The sequence below is a fragment of the Ascidiella aspersa genome, chromosome 3 (genome assembly GCF_963924565.1).
Source record: "Ascidiella aspersa chromosome 3, kaAscAspe10.2, whole genome shotgun sequence".
NCBI classification, from domain to species: domain Eukaryota; kingdom Metazoa; phylum Chordata; class Ascidiacea; order Phlebobranchia; family Ascidiidae; genus Ascidiella; species Ascidiella aspersa.
In genome coordinates, this window is record NC_139449.1 from 1,038,465 (window position 1) to 1,055,256 (window position 16,792).

Below are 16,792 nucleotides of genomic sequence, written 5' to 3' on the forward strand. Positions count from 1 at the left end.
ATAACCATGTTAATTTATTTTTACATAGTTAAAAAAATCCTAGCGTTTAATATTCATAAAACCACCTAAAAGTAGAAAAGCGTTACAGTTTTTCCAGAAATGTTGCAGCTTACGCAGGTCACTACACACGTGCCCTACTTTTTACACTTCAACTCAATTCTAGTGTTGTTCACAGCTAGAAACAAACACCTCAAAATACTAAAAAAATATCCTGTTAGTTTTTACAATGTTAAAAAGTAGAACAAACGCGATAGTCTCTCCACAAATGTTGCAGCTCACGCCAAAATTCACAGCTACATAAACTGTTTCAAAAAAGTAAAAAAAAAATGTTTGCATCCATAATTTATGTTTACATTTTTGAAAATAAATTATGGGTTAATGTTCACACCTAAAACAACCTCCTCATTAAGACGCCCAACCCCCTGCTATCGCTGGTGTCAAGTTAACTTGTTCCTAAGGTGTAATATTCATAGCTAAAAAACTAAAAACATATGTTTTAACACTGCTGTGTTATTTTTGCAGAGTTAAATAAATTATTGCTTAATATTCACACCTCAAAAAAAACTGCCTTGCGTCGGTAAAAAAAAATCCGATAGTTTCTCCACAAAATTCACTTAGCCTTTATAATTCACGGCAACGTAAAACCGCTTAAAAAAGATTAAAAAATAAATATTTATACAGGTAAAAATAAATTATTGTTTAATGTTCACAGCTACGAAAAACGCCTCAGTAAAAATATGCTAATTTCTCCACAAATGCTGCAGCTTACGCAGGTCACTACAAGCGCCACACGTTCCCCCCTCCCCCCTGAACCGACGGTGTCGAATTAACTTGTTTCCTGATCGCGCTCAGCAAAGCACAATCGTTTCCCTTTCACGAATTCGCCGCTGCCTCGCCGAAAACCAATCGCTACTACAACACAACCGACCTCACAACAGCTGCAAACACTTGCTCGACGTTCGTCAAATTTTTGTTAAAATTTTCGTCAAATCTTTTTCAAAAAATTTTTGTTAAGTTTTTGTAAAAACGTTTTGTCAAATTTTTTTTGAAAATTTTTGTTAATTTTTTTAAAAACTTTTCGTCATATTTTTGTGAAACCTTTTTGCCAAATCTTCGTAAAACTTTTAATCAAGTTTTTGTGAAAATTATTCGTTAATATTTTATAAAAATTTTCGACAAACTTTTGTGAAAACTACAACACGTTAGTTTACTAAAAAACGTGTTTATCATTTAGGTACACTGCGCACGGACCTGTGATGTAGCTTGATAATCAATTTCAAAATCAAATAAATCGAGAAACAAATACAATTTTATTGAAAAAAAAGTCATGAAACCAATTGATTTAAACCCAAGTTATTTGACTTAAGTCGAAGTGCATGCAATCGTTTGTCCGAAAATCTTAAGTCAAAACAGTTACTTAAGTGCACTTAAGTCCTAATAATTTGTTCACTCAAGTCGTCACATTATGTAGGGCTAAGGGGAGCTCCTAAATAAGCCTTTTCTTTAATATTTTACTAAAAATAAAGTTATTATCTTTTGTAAAACAGGTGAAGTTTAAATAAAAAATAACACAAAGTTTTAGCGAAAAAACATAAAGTAGAAAAAGACTGACCAACTCTTTTTTCTTTCTTTAGCAACATTATACTTGCTAGAAAAAGGAACAGACTATCGTTCACAAAACAGGTAAAGTTTCTTCTAATAACTTAAAAACAATTCTGATAAAAACGCAGAAGCCACCCTAACCAAAGATTCATTTTTTCTACGCCTTTGAAACGGTTTTAATAAAAATAAATTGTTTAAAACCAACTCTAATAAAAATTTAAGCTTTTTGAATTACTCTTTTAAAAATGCACAGATTTTAAAACGTTCATCCTAAAATTACGAGCTTTTAAAAACCAATCTAAAAAAATACAAGTTTATAATTCCTTTCTAATAAAAGAAGGCCTTGAAAAAATATAAATAAAACACAAGCTTTTTCCATTGTCTCGTCATAATCACGCCACAATCGTTCCACAAATATATAAGGCGTTCTGCCAACTGCGATTGTTAACTCACAATGGAGCACGCGCGAAACTTTTGTTGTTTTCCGCGAATTTCCTTCGGTTTGTTTAAGAGGAAACGAAAGAGCTTCCCGTGTGCGAGGTTGACACGACCTCACTAATGCAACTGCAGCTACAATGTTGGAACACTGGGTAAATAGCGAATTTTTAAGTTTCATGACAATTCAAATTAGCGACTCTGTAGTTAGGAATGTCACGGGCGTACATTCATTAAATGTAACACTTGGACCACTGCGTTCATTACTGCTTTTCAAATGCGATTGGAATTTAAATTGGGTAATCTAAATAATTTCGACTTAATTTGTATTCAACAAGGCAAATCTAATTAATTTTACATTAAAGTCTGTAATTTCGAACATATTGTTTGGAGTTTGTAGTTAGACTTAAAATGAATATTTAAGCCCATACAGAAGTAAGTAGCAATTTGAATGTTTTGCTCCACTACTACACTTGGACCACTGGGAATATTACGGCTCTTTATATTGGAGTGGAATTTAAATTGGGTTATCTAAGAAGTAAATTAATTAAATATTATTGCAGTATTACGAAGAAGAAATATAAAAGTCTGCTTTAATTTCTAGTTTTTTAAAAATTCGACAATACCAACTCTACATTAATTTGGACTTTAAAGGCGTAGGTTTCAAACTTATTGGTTAGAGGTTGTAGTTAAACGTACTTTTTTATGTACTTTTCGAATAAAGCTTCACTACTACACTTGGACTACTGGGTTTATTCCGACTTTTTGTATTGAACTGGAATTTCAATTGGGATATCTAAGGGTAAATTAATTAAATGTTATTCTATAGGTCCACGATGTAGGAATATTAAAGTCCATACAGAAGTAAATATATCATTTTGAAGGATTCGAATAACTCATAATTCATTTTCAACATAGTCGAAACGTTTAAAATGCTACTTCTTTGTAGGCTTTACTATTCTTAACTAGGTTTCTTATTACAACCTCCAACCATTATGCTCCAACGTTGGATTATAATTAAAATTGGGATATCTAAGGGGTAAATTAATTAAATGTAGTTCTAGCTTAATTTCTAGTTTTAAAGAATTTGATAATCCCAAAAAAGTCGTTTCAAACAAAGACTATTATTCCAGCTTATAAAGAAATAATAATTCAGTTTCTTTCAACTGACTGAGAGACTAAAAATAACATAGATCAACTTTTTTGATAAAACCCAAATTGCTTTTTGGTCTAATTTTAAGTCAGAGTCTGTCTTTAACCAACGAAATGGTGGATTCAACCTTATAGACAAGCAGTTCTAAACCTTTTTATCACGAGGAACATTCTAACTATTCAAAACTCAATTGCTCCATGAAAAGAACAGCTTCTGGAATCTGTCAATTTACAAAATCGAACATCTGTTGAAATTAAATAAATCTTTGAGAATACAATTTTGTAAATGCAGTAATACGTAGTAAGTATATCAAAGCCCATACAGAAGTAGGAAGCAATTTGAACGACTATGTTGAAAATGAATGAAGAGTTATTCGAAACGTTCAAAATGATATACTTCTGTATGAGTTTTGAGATTCCCACTAAATAGATGTTAAATCAGTAACCCATTCTCACACTTTGCCTACATTCCTAATATCTTTAGATCTACTCTTGAATTGCTTACACAGTTGCATCACGACCTTATAACTGCTAAGCAGGTTTTCTCCAACCTTCGAATCACAGCCAATAGTTCAGACGTTGTATATTTCTCAGAACTTCTTTGCTTTTTCGAGAATGTCTAGTTCCAGTTTCTGCCTAACGTGTTAAACTCCCAAGTATTTCGCCTGATTCTATCAATCAAGAAAGTAGAATTATTTCACTGAGTTTTTTGATCAAACCGCCCGACATTTTTAAGTAAAGGTTGAAATTTGCGTTAAAAGCATTTTATCAGGCCATAAATTAGCAAAATACAAGGGGAATCCACGACTTTCTTTTAGGGACCATTAAAATTTCAGGTATGACCTCACAGAGTTACGTCATAGTGATCTTGAAAACACCTGTCGTTCTCCAGTGAAAATACGCAAATCAAAGCTCGGCGAATCGCGAAAAATGGCTTTATTTTGTGTAATTGGCAAAACTTTTAAAAATATAAAGGATGCGTTTACGCCTTAAGCTCATAGACTGACTTGCATATTGCTCAAAATGTTGTAAGCTCAGCTGAAAAATTACTGAAAACGAAATAAATTTTAAGCAAAGCGCGTACAAACTTGAATTTGCATAAAAAAGTTTGCAAAAATATAGTATGTGGTGGCCATAGCCTGGTCTCCCCCACACCCATCGTAATAGTTATTGTTTGCCAAAAAGGCCCACTTTGTAATAAAATGACTAGCCGCACAATTGTTATAATGACTTAGGAAGTGCACTTAAGTCACTGGATTTAAATACTTGACTTAACTTAAGTCTTTTGGACAAATGACTAGACTTTTTCTTTTAGACAATTGATTTGGCTTGAAATAATTCGGTGGTTTCAACAAGCATTTTTTCATAACACGTTTACGTTATTTTTAGTTAGTTATTACTGTCGGACGATAAGTCGGAGTTTTGAGTTTTATTTTTGTGACTGGGACTTGACTTGGGCAACTGATGACTTGGACTGTTTTTTTAATTTTTGTTATTTTAGAAAGACTTGACTTGGACTTGAGTTAGTTTACAAAATATTCGACTGAGGCTTACGCCATTTTATTTACATGTTTACACTGAGCCGCACCCATAGAATAGATAGATGAGGCATTTTATGTTAACTTTGTGATTGTGTTTTTGTTTTTTAGCTTTATATTTCTGGACTCGAGAAATTATAGATTTGCAGTGGTATAACTTGGCTTAAGATGATCTTAACAAAAATCGAAACAACCTAAATTATTTTGCACTGTTGTATATAGACGAGATAGTTTTGTCATATCAGGGGACAAGGGTGAATGAAATCTAGAGATAGATGCTAGGGGTGAACAAAACTAAAAAAGTTTAAGAAACACTAGCCTACTTTAAATAATTTTTTTCAATATTCTTTGAAAGGCCTACCAGCTACCACAATTCTTGACATACGATAAGTAGCACCTGGGACCTGGGTTTGTCTGCAGTCAAAGCTGTCACAATCTAACAAATTGCGAAAACAGATTTCTTCTAAAGAAAGTTGTCAAAAACATATCTGACGTCAACGAAATCTTCTTTTCAAGCTTGCCTTGTCTTTGTTTTATACCTTGGTGCACGATTTGTTACATAGTAACGTTTGTTGGCAGAGACTAGGTTTCTATATTGGGTTTTGTCAAAATGCATCACGTTGTTTACTCTGCAACTTTAAAACTGCTTTGATGTACATAAACGTCAACACAGATCGGCTTTCGAGCACTTTTTTTCACCAAAAATCAAAATATCGTATTCAATTGATTAAAACCATTGATATTTATGGGACAATAAAGTTAGGCTAATTGCTCACAACAAAGCACGTTTGTCGCCCAAGTAATTCTACTACATTGTACTACAGCACATTTATGAAGCGCCTCAAACATTGTTTGAATTCCAAACTTTGGCGAATTTTGGTTTGAGGAGACAAAACATTTATGAGAAGTACAAATTGAGGTGCAAAATTTTAGATTTAAACTTTATATTACTAATAACAGCCCAGAAAACTCAATTGGTTTAAACACCAGCATCGTAGGCTGTGATTAAATAAGAATATCAAGTATTCAATATCGGCATCTGTTGTTTTACCAGTTTTAACATAAGACAATTGTCAAGCAAACGTAAGTACCAACAAGTAGAGGCTGCTTCATTTTCGATATATCAACAATTTTACATATTTAGAAACTTCTCAAATGTTTTACCTGTAGATACACCATTTTATTATTATAACGAATTATATTTATAACGAATGTTTTGGACTAACTCTAAAAACTATTTTAAAAAAGAAATAAAACCAAAGCCGAATAATATAATTTTTTTAAATGATAAAAACGTACTTTGTGTCAGGTATATAATTTTATTTACAAGTTGAAAAACACAACAATACAGACTGATGAAAATAAGAGATAGGCTACACTAGGTGAGAGAAAATAACAGCTGTCATCTGGGTCGTTAGGAAAGAGGAAAGTCGAAACCCCGTTGGGTATTACACTTACTGCCGCTATTTAAAAGTGTAATGAAAAAAATGTGTTCGAACTAGTTAATCATTTCCTTGTGTTATTTGATTTTTAGATTAGACAACCAAATGAAGGACTTGTTTTTATGAAGTGTTTTTGTTCTACGTCATACGTTTTTAAAGTTACGGAAATGAGTTGACTGTATTTATACGGAAGTGTTGAGCAATTTCGTTTCTTTTTTTGAAACAATTTGTCAACGAAACTGCTACGTGTTAGGTTATTTATTTTGGCAAATTCCGTGCTTTTTAAAGGGTATGGAACTATAGATTAAATAATGAATAGTATTTTACGTGGCACTGGTCCAGAATCCTACCACAACGCACAATATTTTGTTTAGGGTGCGGGCTTAGTGTTGATTATGATGTGGTTCGAAGTTTGGGATCCGATTCTTTCTCCATATATATGTAGAATCATGAATTGTGTACTGTAGTCTAATTTTTAATGTTCGATACTGGGTTGCCGGGCAAATAGCCTCCTCCATTAGAAAATTGCACATTTAAATTTCGCAAAAAATGGATAACTTGTGTCAGGATTCTAAACTTTCGTTTTATGTACAAAAAATTAGCGCTGAAAACAAAAAATTAGCGCTGAAAACCTAACACCATTCCTGAAAGAATGGCAATTACATTCATGAGTGTTTTCAGAATCGGCTTGCAGCCTAAGTTTATTATAAAATTTTTGGCGCTCTTTCACTTATGTACGTGAAAAGTTCTGCAAAAAACAAAACATAATAATACTGCATAACACAACACATATTGTTTGGGTTAGGGTGCGGATTAGCGTTTGGGTGAGGGTGGGTCAAGTAATATTATGTTTAAATAATAACTTGACCCATCCTCAACCAAACGCTAACCCGCACCCTTACCCAAACAATATGCATTGTGGTATGCGGCATTTGAAGAAAGTTTTTTTTTTATTAATTTTCACGTACATAAGTGAAAGAGCGCCAAATTTTTGTTATATGAATCACTACATTACACAATGATGTTCAATAAAATGCGTCAGTATGACCTTGGCTAAAAATACTTTTGTCACGCCGATTCTCTTCCATACAGCCTCTGAAATACCCAAGAAAAAGTTGCATGAAATGCAGACTTGATTATATTAAGTTGACAAAATGACCACAACTTGTAATCTATATTTATTTTTTATGTAGGAAAACAGTTTTCTTGTTTTAATTATTTTACAAGATTTCAAACGAAGACTACACAAATCGTTGTAATTGTACTTTACGGTTATTTTTTCCACCTCCAATAGACACCCTCTTGTAAATATTTTATACAAAAGGTTGGTGTGATCAGAGGGTTGGTCTTAATTAGTTACCTGTGGAAAATAACTTAAACTTTTTTATGAATTAATGCAAATTATTTCATGGAACCAATTTATTAAAATTTCAAGCAATTCGCGATATGAAATAAATGCAATTTTACAAGTTATCAAATACCCCGACTCTTCTGTAAAACAAAGTACTGTATTGCATTTATTTTTGCAGCAAAGTATTTTGAGTCTACTTTTGTATTTGTAACAATTTTAATAGTTTAGTGAAATACAGTCTGCTAGATTCGTGGATTGTTAGACATGCTTTTAAATTACAGCTGGAGTATTGGTTTATTTCTTATTTTCAGATCATGGCGTCACCTCCAATAAAAATCAGTTTGAAGAACACAACAAAAATGACCTTAAACTCCCGGTGAGAAATCTTGAGCCGTGTGTGAAATAATAGCCACAAACTTGCAGTTATTCGGTTTGTGGAAAACTGTACGCTATATTCAAAATGTGTAATAACTGCAAGCAGGCCCATTTCTCAAAGTTTCTATGAAACGAGAGAAAATAAGAGGCCGATTTTTACAAGTATAAGTGCCCTAATAGAGTGTAAGTATATATTTGTATGCACTATATTACTTTGTGGCCCATTTTCATTTGAAAAGTAAGAGGCCATTTTACTGAGTTGTCAAGTCGCGCTCGCCCTGATTTTTATATCGTAAGTGGCGTTTTGCTTGAAATATTTCTCAGCTTGTCACAAATTCAAACAGCAACCTATTACAATCCATCACAAATGATACACATCATTTTCATTTCTTATGAATCTTAAGATAATAGCTGGTAGTTGTAGTTATACGTAGAATGACTTATATGGGTGTTGATAATCCTATTAACATACTTGATTTTCTTTAACTTACTTTTTTAACAAATTAGCTGTTAAAAATGCAAATATATATATATATCTGTCATACAAATCATCATGCAATATCATTTTTTCATTAAATTAGCTTAAAATTCACCATTGTGCGAATGTATATATATGTGAATGAAAGACACACACAAACATGTGTTTAATAACTCGACTCGCTCCTCTCTGAGCCTGCATAGCTCAGTTGGTAGAGCGACGGTCCCGGCTTGACCGGAGGTCGTGAGTTCGAACCTCACTGCAGGCCAGTTGTTTTTCTGGCTTGCTCTGCTTGCATCATAGATCGACAGATTCGGCGAGTCTGCGATGGCTTTTCGGTGTATATATATGTGCTATTTTCTCAATTTAATTTCTTGTAGTATCTTAACACTAAAACTGACAATCATAAAATAATTTGTTTTATTTAAAGTGTCCAACCTATTAATCAGTTATTTTACTTATAGTCACAAAGGCATTCGCCTAAATAATACTTATATATTTACAAAGATCACCTCATTTCAAACTAGCACTTAAAAGAAGATAAAACTGAACTTATTCCTATGAACTAAAATATTGTATTCAAATAATTAAAGTGGCCACTCTAACATAAAACACTGAAATTGATATGAATGTATACACCAGGGGTGTGCAACCTTTCATACTGCCTATTTAGATCGAGTGAAAACCTATTTAGAATTGTAGTTTTATTTTGTTAACAGGCCACATTACTTTGGAATTACTTTCTCTTTCTGCTTCCGTCAACCATCAAATTTTTGACTCAAAATTATGAACAAACTAGTAACTAACTGTTAGCAGCTACTGCAGCCATTGTTCCATAAACAATACCACAACAAAAGAATATTGTTTATGGCGATGATTTTAATCGTGGATGAATTATAATTTGATTTACGGTCAAAATGACCGTTAGCGGTAATTTAAGATAAATTGCCTTCCACCTCATACTGCGAGTATTCTAATAAACTAAATATTTACTATAGGGTGACCTAGACTTACGAACTGTCAGGAAGTTTCTTATTTTAACAGTTACCTAAAACAGTTACCAATGTTTGGTGTTCCATGCCAAAATAACAAAGCACACCGCGGGCCACAAATTCGCAGACCGCAGGTTACACGCCCCTGGTATACACCACCATAATTTTCAAATAATCATAAAATTATAACATAATAAAAAATTATAACATAATAAAAAAAAAAGATTTTTTAAAAATGTACAAACTAAACTAGAAAACATTTTAATAAAATTATTTTTTTAAATAAAAAAAAAAAAATATGTAGTGAATACAACACATTTATTTAAATCTGATTACACTCTAACTCTTAAATGCTGGATGCATGCTAAAATATTTTGAAGTATATTTCATATATTTTCAAGCAGTGACAATGATAACCTACTTGAGAAAAAAAAAATTATATCATTAAATTGATCAACACCAAACACAACAAGCTGAAAATATGCAAGCAACGTGTTCTTGGCAACCTTGTGGCTATTTTGATGGCCCATGTGTTAAAACTTACCCGGCTATTCGACCTTCAACAAGCTTCACATCGATTATGAAATCGCGGCCCCCTTCGACGCAATCTGTACGCAACCAAGCAAGCACTTTAAAGTCGGCGAGCGAAAAGAACCGACGATTAACCCAACAAATGGAGCGACGTCCGACCGTAGAAGCTGCTCTTGGGATTAACCAACAGTACCGACCACCGCCGCAACCCAAACCATTCAAATCACCGGTTAAGGTATTGCACTGTGAATTAGAAATAAACACATATATATCAGTTTATCGATGATATTGTCTGATCCATTGGCAAAAAATATATTTCAGTACAAAAACTATGATTTAGTTGTTCCTGAAAAACAAACACTTTTTTTTTTTTTTTTTGAAAAAACATTTTTGTTAGCATTATGTCAAGTTAACATGTAAAATAGGAGTATAATAATAAATATAGGTTGATGAACTTTTAGATGAAAGTTTCTGTTTCTTTATATAGGTACCATTTTTTAACAGTGTAAACAATTAATATACTGTTATATTTGTAAAGTCAATTCTCCATTACCGTTGTTGCTATGAAAACCATATAATTTATATATATAAATGTATATTTTTCAAAGAAACCGATAAATTACTTGGGAGTTGGCAAGCTATTTTGTGAATAGTTTGTCTGGCAGCTATTACACTTCTACATTATTATTACTAAGATTGTTGGGCCAAATCAGAACAATTTAAGGGTTAAGGATTGCCAGCCAATCTGGTTTGCAAATCATTTCTATCTGTTCCCTAGTTAACCTGATCACTTAATTAGTACAATAAGGTAGCATTAAACTTATAGCACTTCACTAGTAGTTTTTATTACTTTTTAAGGAATTTGTAAAATCAACAAATGAAACTTTCAATAAAATTAAGTTTTATTAAGCAAATCTATACACACATGTCCACTAGTTATGTCTCTGTGCTGATCGAGTCTTTGCTAATTATTGGAAACATTGCGCATGGATTTGTAATGTAGCTTGATAATGAATTACAACGGTCAAGTAGATCGACATATTCTCAATAAAAACGTTTCAATACAAACTTGTATCATCATCAGTTAATGTGTAATGAATTCTCTGACTTTAGAAACTTAGAATGACAACAATTGCATCCCACCTTTTATAAGTGATGCTTAGATATACTTTTGAATCACATTAACTAAGGATTATTCAAGTTTTTATTGAAACGTCTATTAAGATTATATCGATTTGATTGACCTTTTTGGCTTTAAAATTCATTATCAAGCTATTCAAGGGTTCTAGAACTTATTTTAACGTGGACCCCCCAATTTTTTTGCTTTGCATGTACACTAGGCATAAATTGACTTCACAATGCAAATACACTTCAGAAATTTAAAATCGGTCCAAAAAATGTGAAAGCAAAATAGATTCTAAATACATTCAGTTCAAATCCATTTATTTTACATTAAACTATGTTCCTTGAAAATTGATATAGACTAACATTTCAATTAGGCCTGCATGGACCCCCTAAAACTAGTTTGCGAACCCCCAAGTGGTCCATGGACCCCAGTTTAAGAACCCCTGGGCTATATCTACCTTAATTTGTCGTTACAGACGTCTGTTATGGACCGCCTTGGTACAACCAGGGGTCGGGGTCGAGGGGTCACGACCCGAGCAAGGTTCCTCGTGAACCGAAGGGGAATCACCCGGCAAAATTACCAACAAAATAATGATGTCACAAGCTTCAAGAGCAACAGGGGAAGAGGTAAAATACACAAAAGTTTTAAGTAAAATACACAAATGTTCATTGTACTATATTTTTTGGGTCACTGTTCCGAGATTTAATTGGTTGATGCGGCAAAACCATCAGTAATATCTCTTATAGGCATACATGTATAGGGGCCCAACGTGAATAATACCTTGGAATTTAATCTAGTTATCAATTAATGTGCAAAATTAGTTCCTGTAGCGCAGTTGTAGTTCACCAAAAGTGTTCAAAACTTTTCTTGAAGTACCACTTAGGCATAAGGTCATTGAACCCAAAAAATCTATGTCTTTTATTTTATGTAAATGCATTTTTTTTGCGATTTAATTTTCCTATTTGGGCTAAAGACCCTGTATGTTCAATTCTTTGTAGTCACAACATTTGTGCAACAGCGCAAAAGCTGTTATCTTAAATTTAGAAGTTCACTGCCCCATATATGCAAAACGTCTATTGATACGGCCACATTGGCCACAGATTTTAAAGATTGGCCACAGATTTAAATCCGCTAACAAATATTACCAAGTCTACCTTCATGATCTGACATTGGTATTATTCATTGTGTGTGTGTGTGTTTATACTGACATTTTCCCAGAGTATCGTATTATGATTGATTCAATATAAAAAATACCTAAGAGGTGCAAAGTACAAGAAGAATGGGGTACCGTACTTATTTTGAAGATCTGTTCTTTTGGGAGTATATTGTCCTAAAAATACTAATTTACTTTTTGAATAAATAATAAGTCATGGCCCTAATCCTATATCCTACCGATATTATCGCGAATCCTTAATTAGCACAGGTAGTTTCAATAAAGTATACCTTTCTGGCAACTTCCTTTTTTATTTTCAGGACGAGGCGCCGGATTCAGGGTTACTCGGGGCCAAAACACCGGCCGGGGTCAATTCAGGGGGGCGCAGCGCGGTGCCACCAGGGGCAGGGGGAATACCCGGGGCCGGGGGGTGAACAAGGGGGCGGGGGGCAAGCCGGTGGACAAGGACAAGTTGGACACAGACCTGGACAAGTACATGGCCAAGACGAAGAGCAGCATGGACGCTGAGCTGGACCAGTATATGGCCAGCGTGGGAAAATAATGAGTTGGCTTCGAACTTGGAGTTGAGTTGTTGCTAAACTTTTCAAATTGGATTGTTGCAACACTGCGAACTGGGGATGACCGATGCCCGATATTTTTTATTCGATTCCTGATGTTTTGGACAAAAGTAGGGATTTCCGACACTTGATATTATAATCCGATCACGATTCCCGATATTTTGGGCAAAAAGTATCGGTACAAGTTACGTCATGACTGCTTAAACAAACGAGATAGTTTAAATTACAACTTTTGAAAACTGTTTCTCCCATATTATTTTAGTATTGCTTCGGCGCCGATAGCACCCTGACCCAAGTATCGGACGAGTACCGATACTACCACTTTAGGTATCGGCCCCTATTCGATATTATCGCACAGAAATCATGTAAAAAAACTATGGATTTTAACACCGAGCTTTTGTGATGGAAGGCACATTTCACTTCGCTGTTTAAATCTTTAATCAAATTTTCAACGACAACTAGCAGTTTCTGGAGGCTTCGTGAAACAAAAACCTATTTTATCGTCCATTTGTTACTTTGCGCAGGAAAGCCACATTCTCATATTTTCTCGTGTTATGTAGCAACAATTTCATGGTAGGAATACCAACAATTGTTCGTTGGTGTTTGTCGTGTTCAAACTAAACCTATTGTAGCTTTTAAAACACCAAATATTTGTTCACAGTCTGCGAAATAACTACTAAAACATTATAAATCACCGGATTTTATTTTTTTTGATATTATGGTATTAAATTTATCATAGCATTGGTCAAATTAATCCACATTAGAAGTCCAAAAATATGTTTTACTTATTTATTTTCTACCGCTGTAACTATAATAAGAATAGAAACAACGTAAGAAAAAAATGAAAAAATACGCTTATTATGTTGGCTTGTCAGCTGTAATATTACAACGATGCCTATTTGGTCACAGTATTTTATTGACGCGTATCATTTTAGAAGTTTTTAGGTGGTGAAATGATTGCAAATAAAAGTTGTCATTCTGTAAGTATCCGTATTTCGTTGAATGTAAACATTTTCGCCCAAAAGTCGCAATTTTTACTCGAATGTCGTGATGGATTTTGCTAATGCTGATAGAACAGTACAACCTCCTCAGTTTAAATTACTCTGTTGATCTTCAGTATAAGTTGGTTGCCGACCATTGACATAACATGGCCGTGTTTCGGACTTGGCATGGTGCGTGCAAATAAATACACAAGTTATATTTGAACATTGCATTAGGCAGGGCTGAAAATAAAATCCTGCTTTGAATAATTCCAGTCCATTTCCAGGCGGTAGCAAACTATTGTTATATTGTTTTGCCTTTCGACGGCATTGTGGAAAATTTCGCAATTTGTAACTTGCATTAAAAAAACTCCCTATTTAAATGGCTAAAGAAGAGTTTTTAATCTCTTCAGTGGAAATTAACGTATGAGCGTTAACCAAATAGTATATAGTCCTTGTCTTTCTGATTATCTGGGATGCGAGGTACCTCATGTTTTTAATAAGTAAGATTGTTTGTTTACGGATTTTATTTATTTAAAGTCGAAATCTGTACATCCTGTGAAAAATCACCACGCATAATATTCCCAGCAAGACTTTTTTTATTGGATTGTGGAAACACCAATAACCAGGAATTACAGTTACAGTAATTAAAGCTTCCTTATTTTGAAATCTATTGATTTCAACGAGTCAGGTTTCCAATCTCCCCATCTTATTCCAGTTCCAGAGGTAGGTGTAGGGGTGTGTGAGTATGTTGTTGTGGGGTTGGTTCGGTAGCACTGGTTGTACCAAAAAGCACCTACGTACTCTACAGCACAATTTTTGCTCTGGTGAGGATCATTGTCGCTATCGTTTGCAGAGAAAGGCCAGCCGCTGTGGTAACTCATGCTGTCGCCTGCAAATCGACTTCGTTAGTTTTCCGATACTGCGTGTTGCATTCTGATACCAGGTAATTTGAGGAGAAATTTAGGCCTTCCAATACCAATTAGTTCAATACTGATACAAACTAAAGAAAAGGCTATAAAAATAATAAGGAAAAGAGGAATTTTACAATCCATTAGGCTACTTGTACGAAGATATATTCACCTGCGTCTCCACTGTAGCCACTAACGGACAAGACGTAATTGCTTCCACTGTCCACGTTAAAAGAGCTACAAAACAACACAGCTGAAGTTGGTAAACTCCTACAGCATACCTACGTCGGTATAGGAATCATTACACTATACAGCCCCTTAATATTGTGTAACTGATTGGGCTAAAGTAGGTTTGCCAACCATTAGCGTCTGTATTCAACGAGTAATATAGATCGATTTTTAGTAGGAGAACTGTTTTGGTTTAGCAGATTGAAAACGTAGTGGTAATAATTTGGAAGTTTAAGCTTTCGCAAAATGGTACAAATTTTATTGATTTGCATATTATTAATTGTCAGCCTATTCTTGAAGTTTTTTGTTACTAGTATATTTATGCATCCTGAATAGTTTTTATCCTTTTTTAATTTATGCCGTTATAATATTATACCCGACGCCGACGCACAAAAACATTTAATTCCCTGGTTATCATGTTTTATCCCTGGTAAACTTAATTCCCTAGTTATTCTGTTGTGTCCCTCCACCTAATTCATGCCATACTGATTTCTTGATTGATGGCTACCTGTACTTGGCGTATCTCGATTCTCCCGCAAAATCCGTCATATCAACTCGAAGTTCGTAATCTCCCTGAGAAGTAATCTCATGGATATTTTGGAGACCTTTAAACAAAAGCACGTTTTGTTGTTAAACTTCTTATTGACTCCAGCAATTAGACCGAAAATCAACATTAACCTCAGAATACAACGCAGTGCAGAATAAGGGTGAAATACGACCAATAGTTAATAGTCGAAACAAGGTCTGTATCGCATAAGTTCTCAACCCGCCGTAGCAAGACCTAAATGGCCAGAAAGCGCATACACTTTGCATAACCCTTGCCCCCTAACTTTATTGTGTACTTAACTAATAATTTCACCCCTAACAAATCGCAGGCTAATCTAATTTGGATAAACTTAAAATATTCAAGGTATCCAAGACCCCCTGCAACGTCTATATAAACGCAATATGAACGATTGGACAGGATGTTTATATTTATCGCATTTGCAACAACACAATTTTGCTGAGAATGTAAGCGAATTACACGATTTTTAAAGGGAACGATTTGTGAAACCGAAAGCAGACATTACTCAAGTGGGAGAAACAGCTCTCGGTCATACCTTGTTAAGAAAATAGCTTTACAGGGTTTTGAACACTGTTACAAAAACCTCTAATTTAGCTACAAACTCACCCAACCAGTGTTCATTCGACTTGTCACCAAAACCGATCACGTATTCATACCAGTTTAGGTAAAAATCAACAGATCCGTCCGCCCGCTTAAGGAAGGTCTAACCAACAAATCTTAACTTTAACAACTTCAAGAACGCCCTGGTGCTTATTGCAGCTTAGGTTTAAACCGCAATTTTAAACAATTTAGTTTTAAATTGCAATTTTCAACAATTTTTCTTTAAACCGCAATTTTTAACATACTTAGTTTTAAACTTTAATTTTAAATCAAAGTTTAAAAAACTGTGACTCTAGGGTGCAGTTTTCTAAGCTTTTAAACCGTATCTTTACAATGTTTTATTGTCTTGTAAATAATTGTCTTGTAAATAATTTGTAAGATTAAGTTCAATTAACACCAAATCCTCTTTGAATTAATTATGCATCAATTTCGACGCAAAACTTACAATCCAACCGGGGTCAGTTGGGTTCATATCACAAAACACTTCAAGTGTTCTGCTTGGGTCAGAGAAGGGGTAGATTGTGTAAACCCCATCGGTGGTGTCTCCACTGGCCCAAACATCAGCACAACTTGTGGGTTTAAGGTCATCGATCGTCTGTTGAATTGAAGAGCAGGAACACACAGCCACTTTGCTAGAAGAAGCTTCGGCAAAACTAAAGCCAGTAATAAGCAAACAAGCGATTAGCTTAAAGATCAACATTTGTTCTTTCTGTCTGTAGCAAGTTTAACATACAAGTGACTAGACATTAATTTCT

The 16,792-nt window shown here is 34.1% G+C and overlaps 1 protein-coding gene across 1 annotated transcript; it reads left to right on the top strand.

Annotated features, from left to right (window-relative positions):
• The first annotated feature begins 7,834 nt into the window (after positions 1-7,834).
• Positions 7,835-13,892, top strand: LOC146158002 (uncharacterized). The gene is made up of 4 exons (XM_083383623.1): positions 7,835-7,896; positions 9,933-10,131; positions 11,498-11,648; positions 12,496-13,892. Exons 1-4 carry the CDS (start codon positions 7,835-7,837, stop codon positions 12,735-12,737), a joined length of 654 nt encoding a protein of 217 aa, XP_083239749.1. The 3' UTR covers positions 12,738-13,892.
• The last annotated feature ends 2,900 nt before the right edge of the window (positions 13,893-16,792 follow it).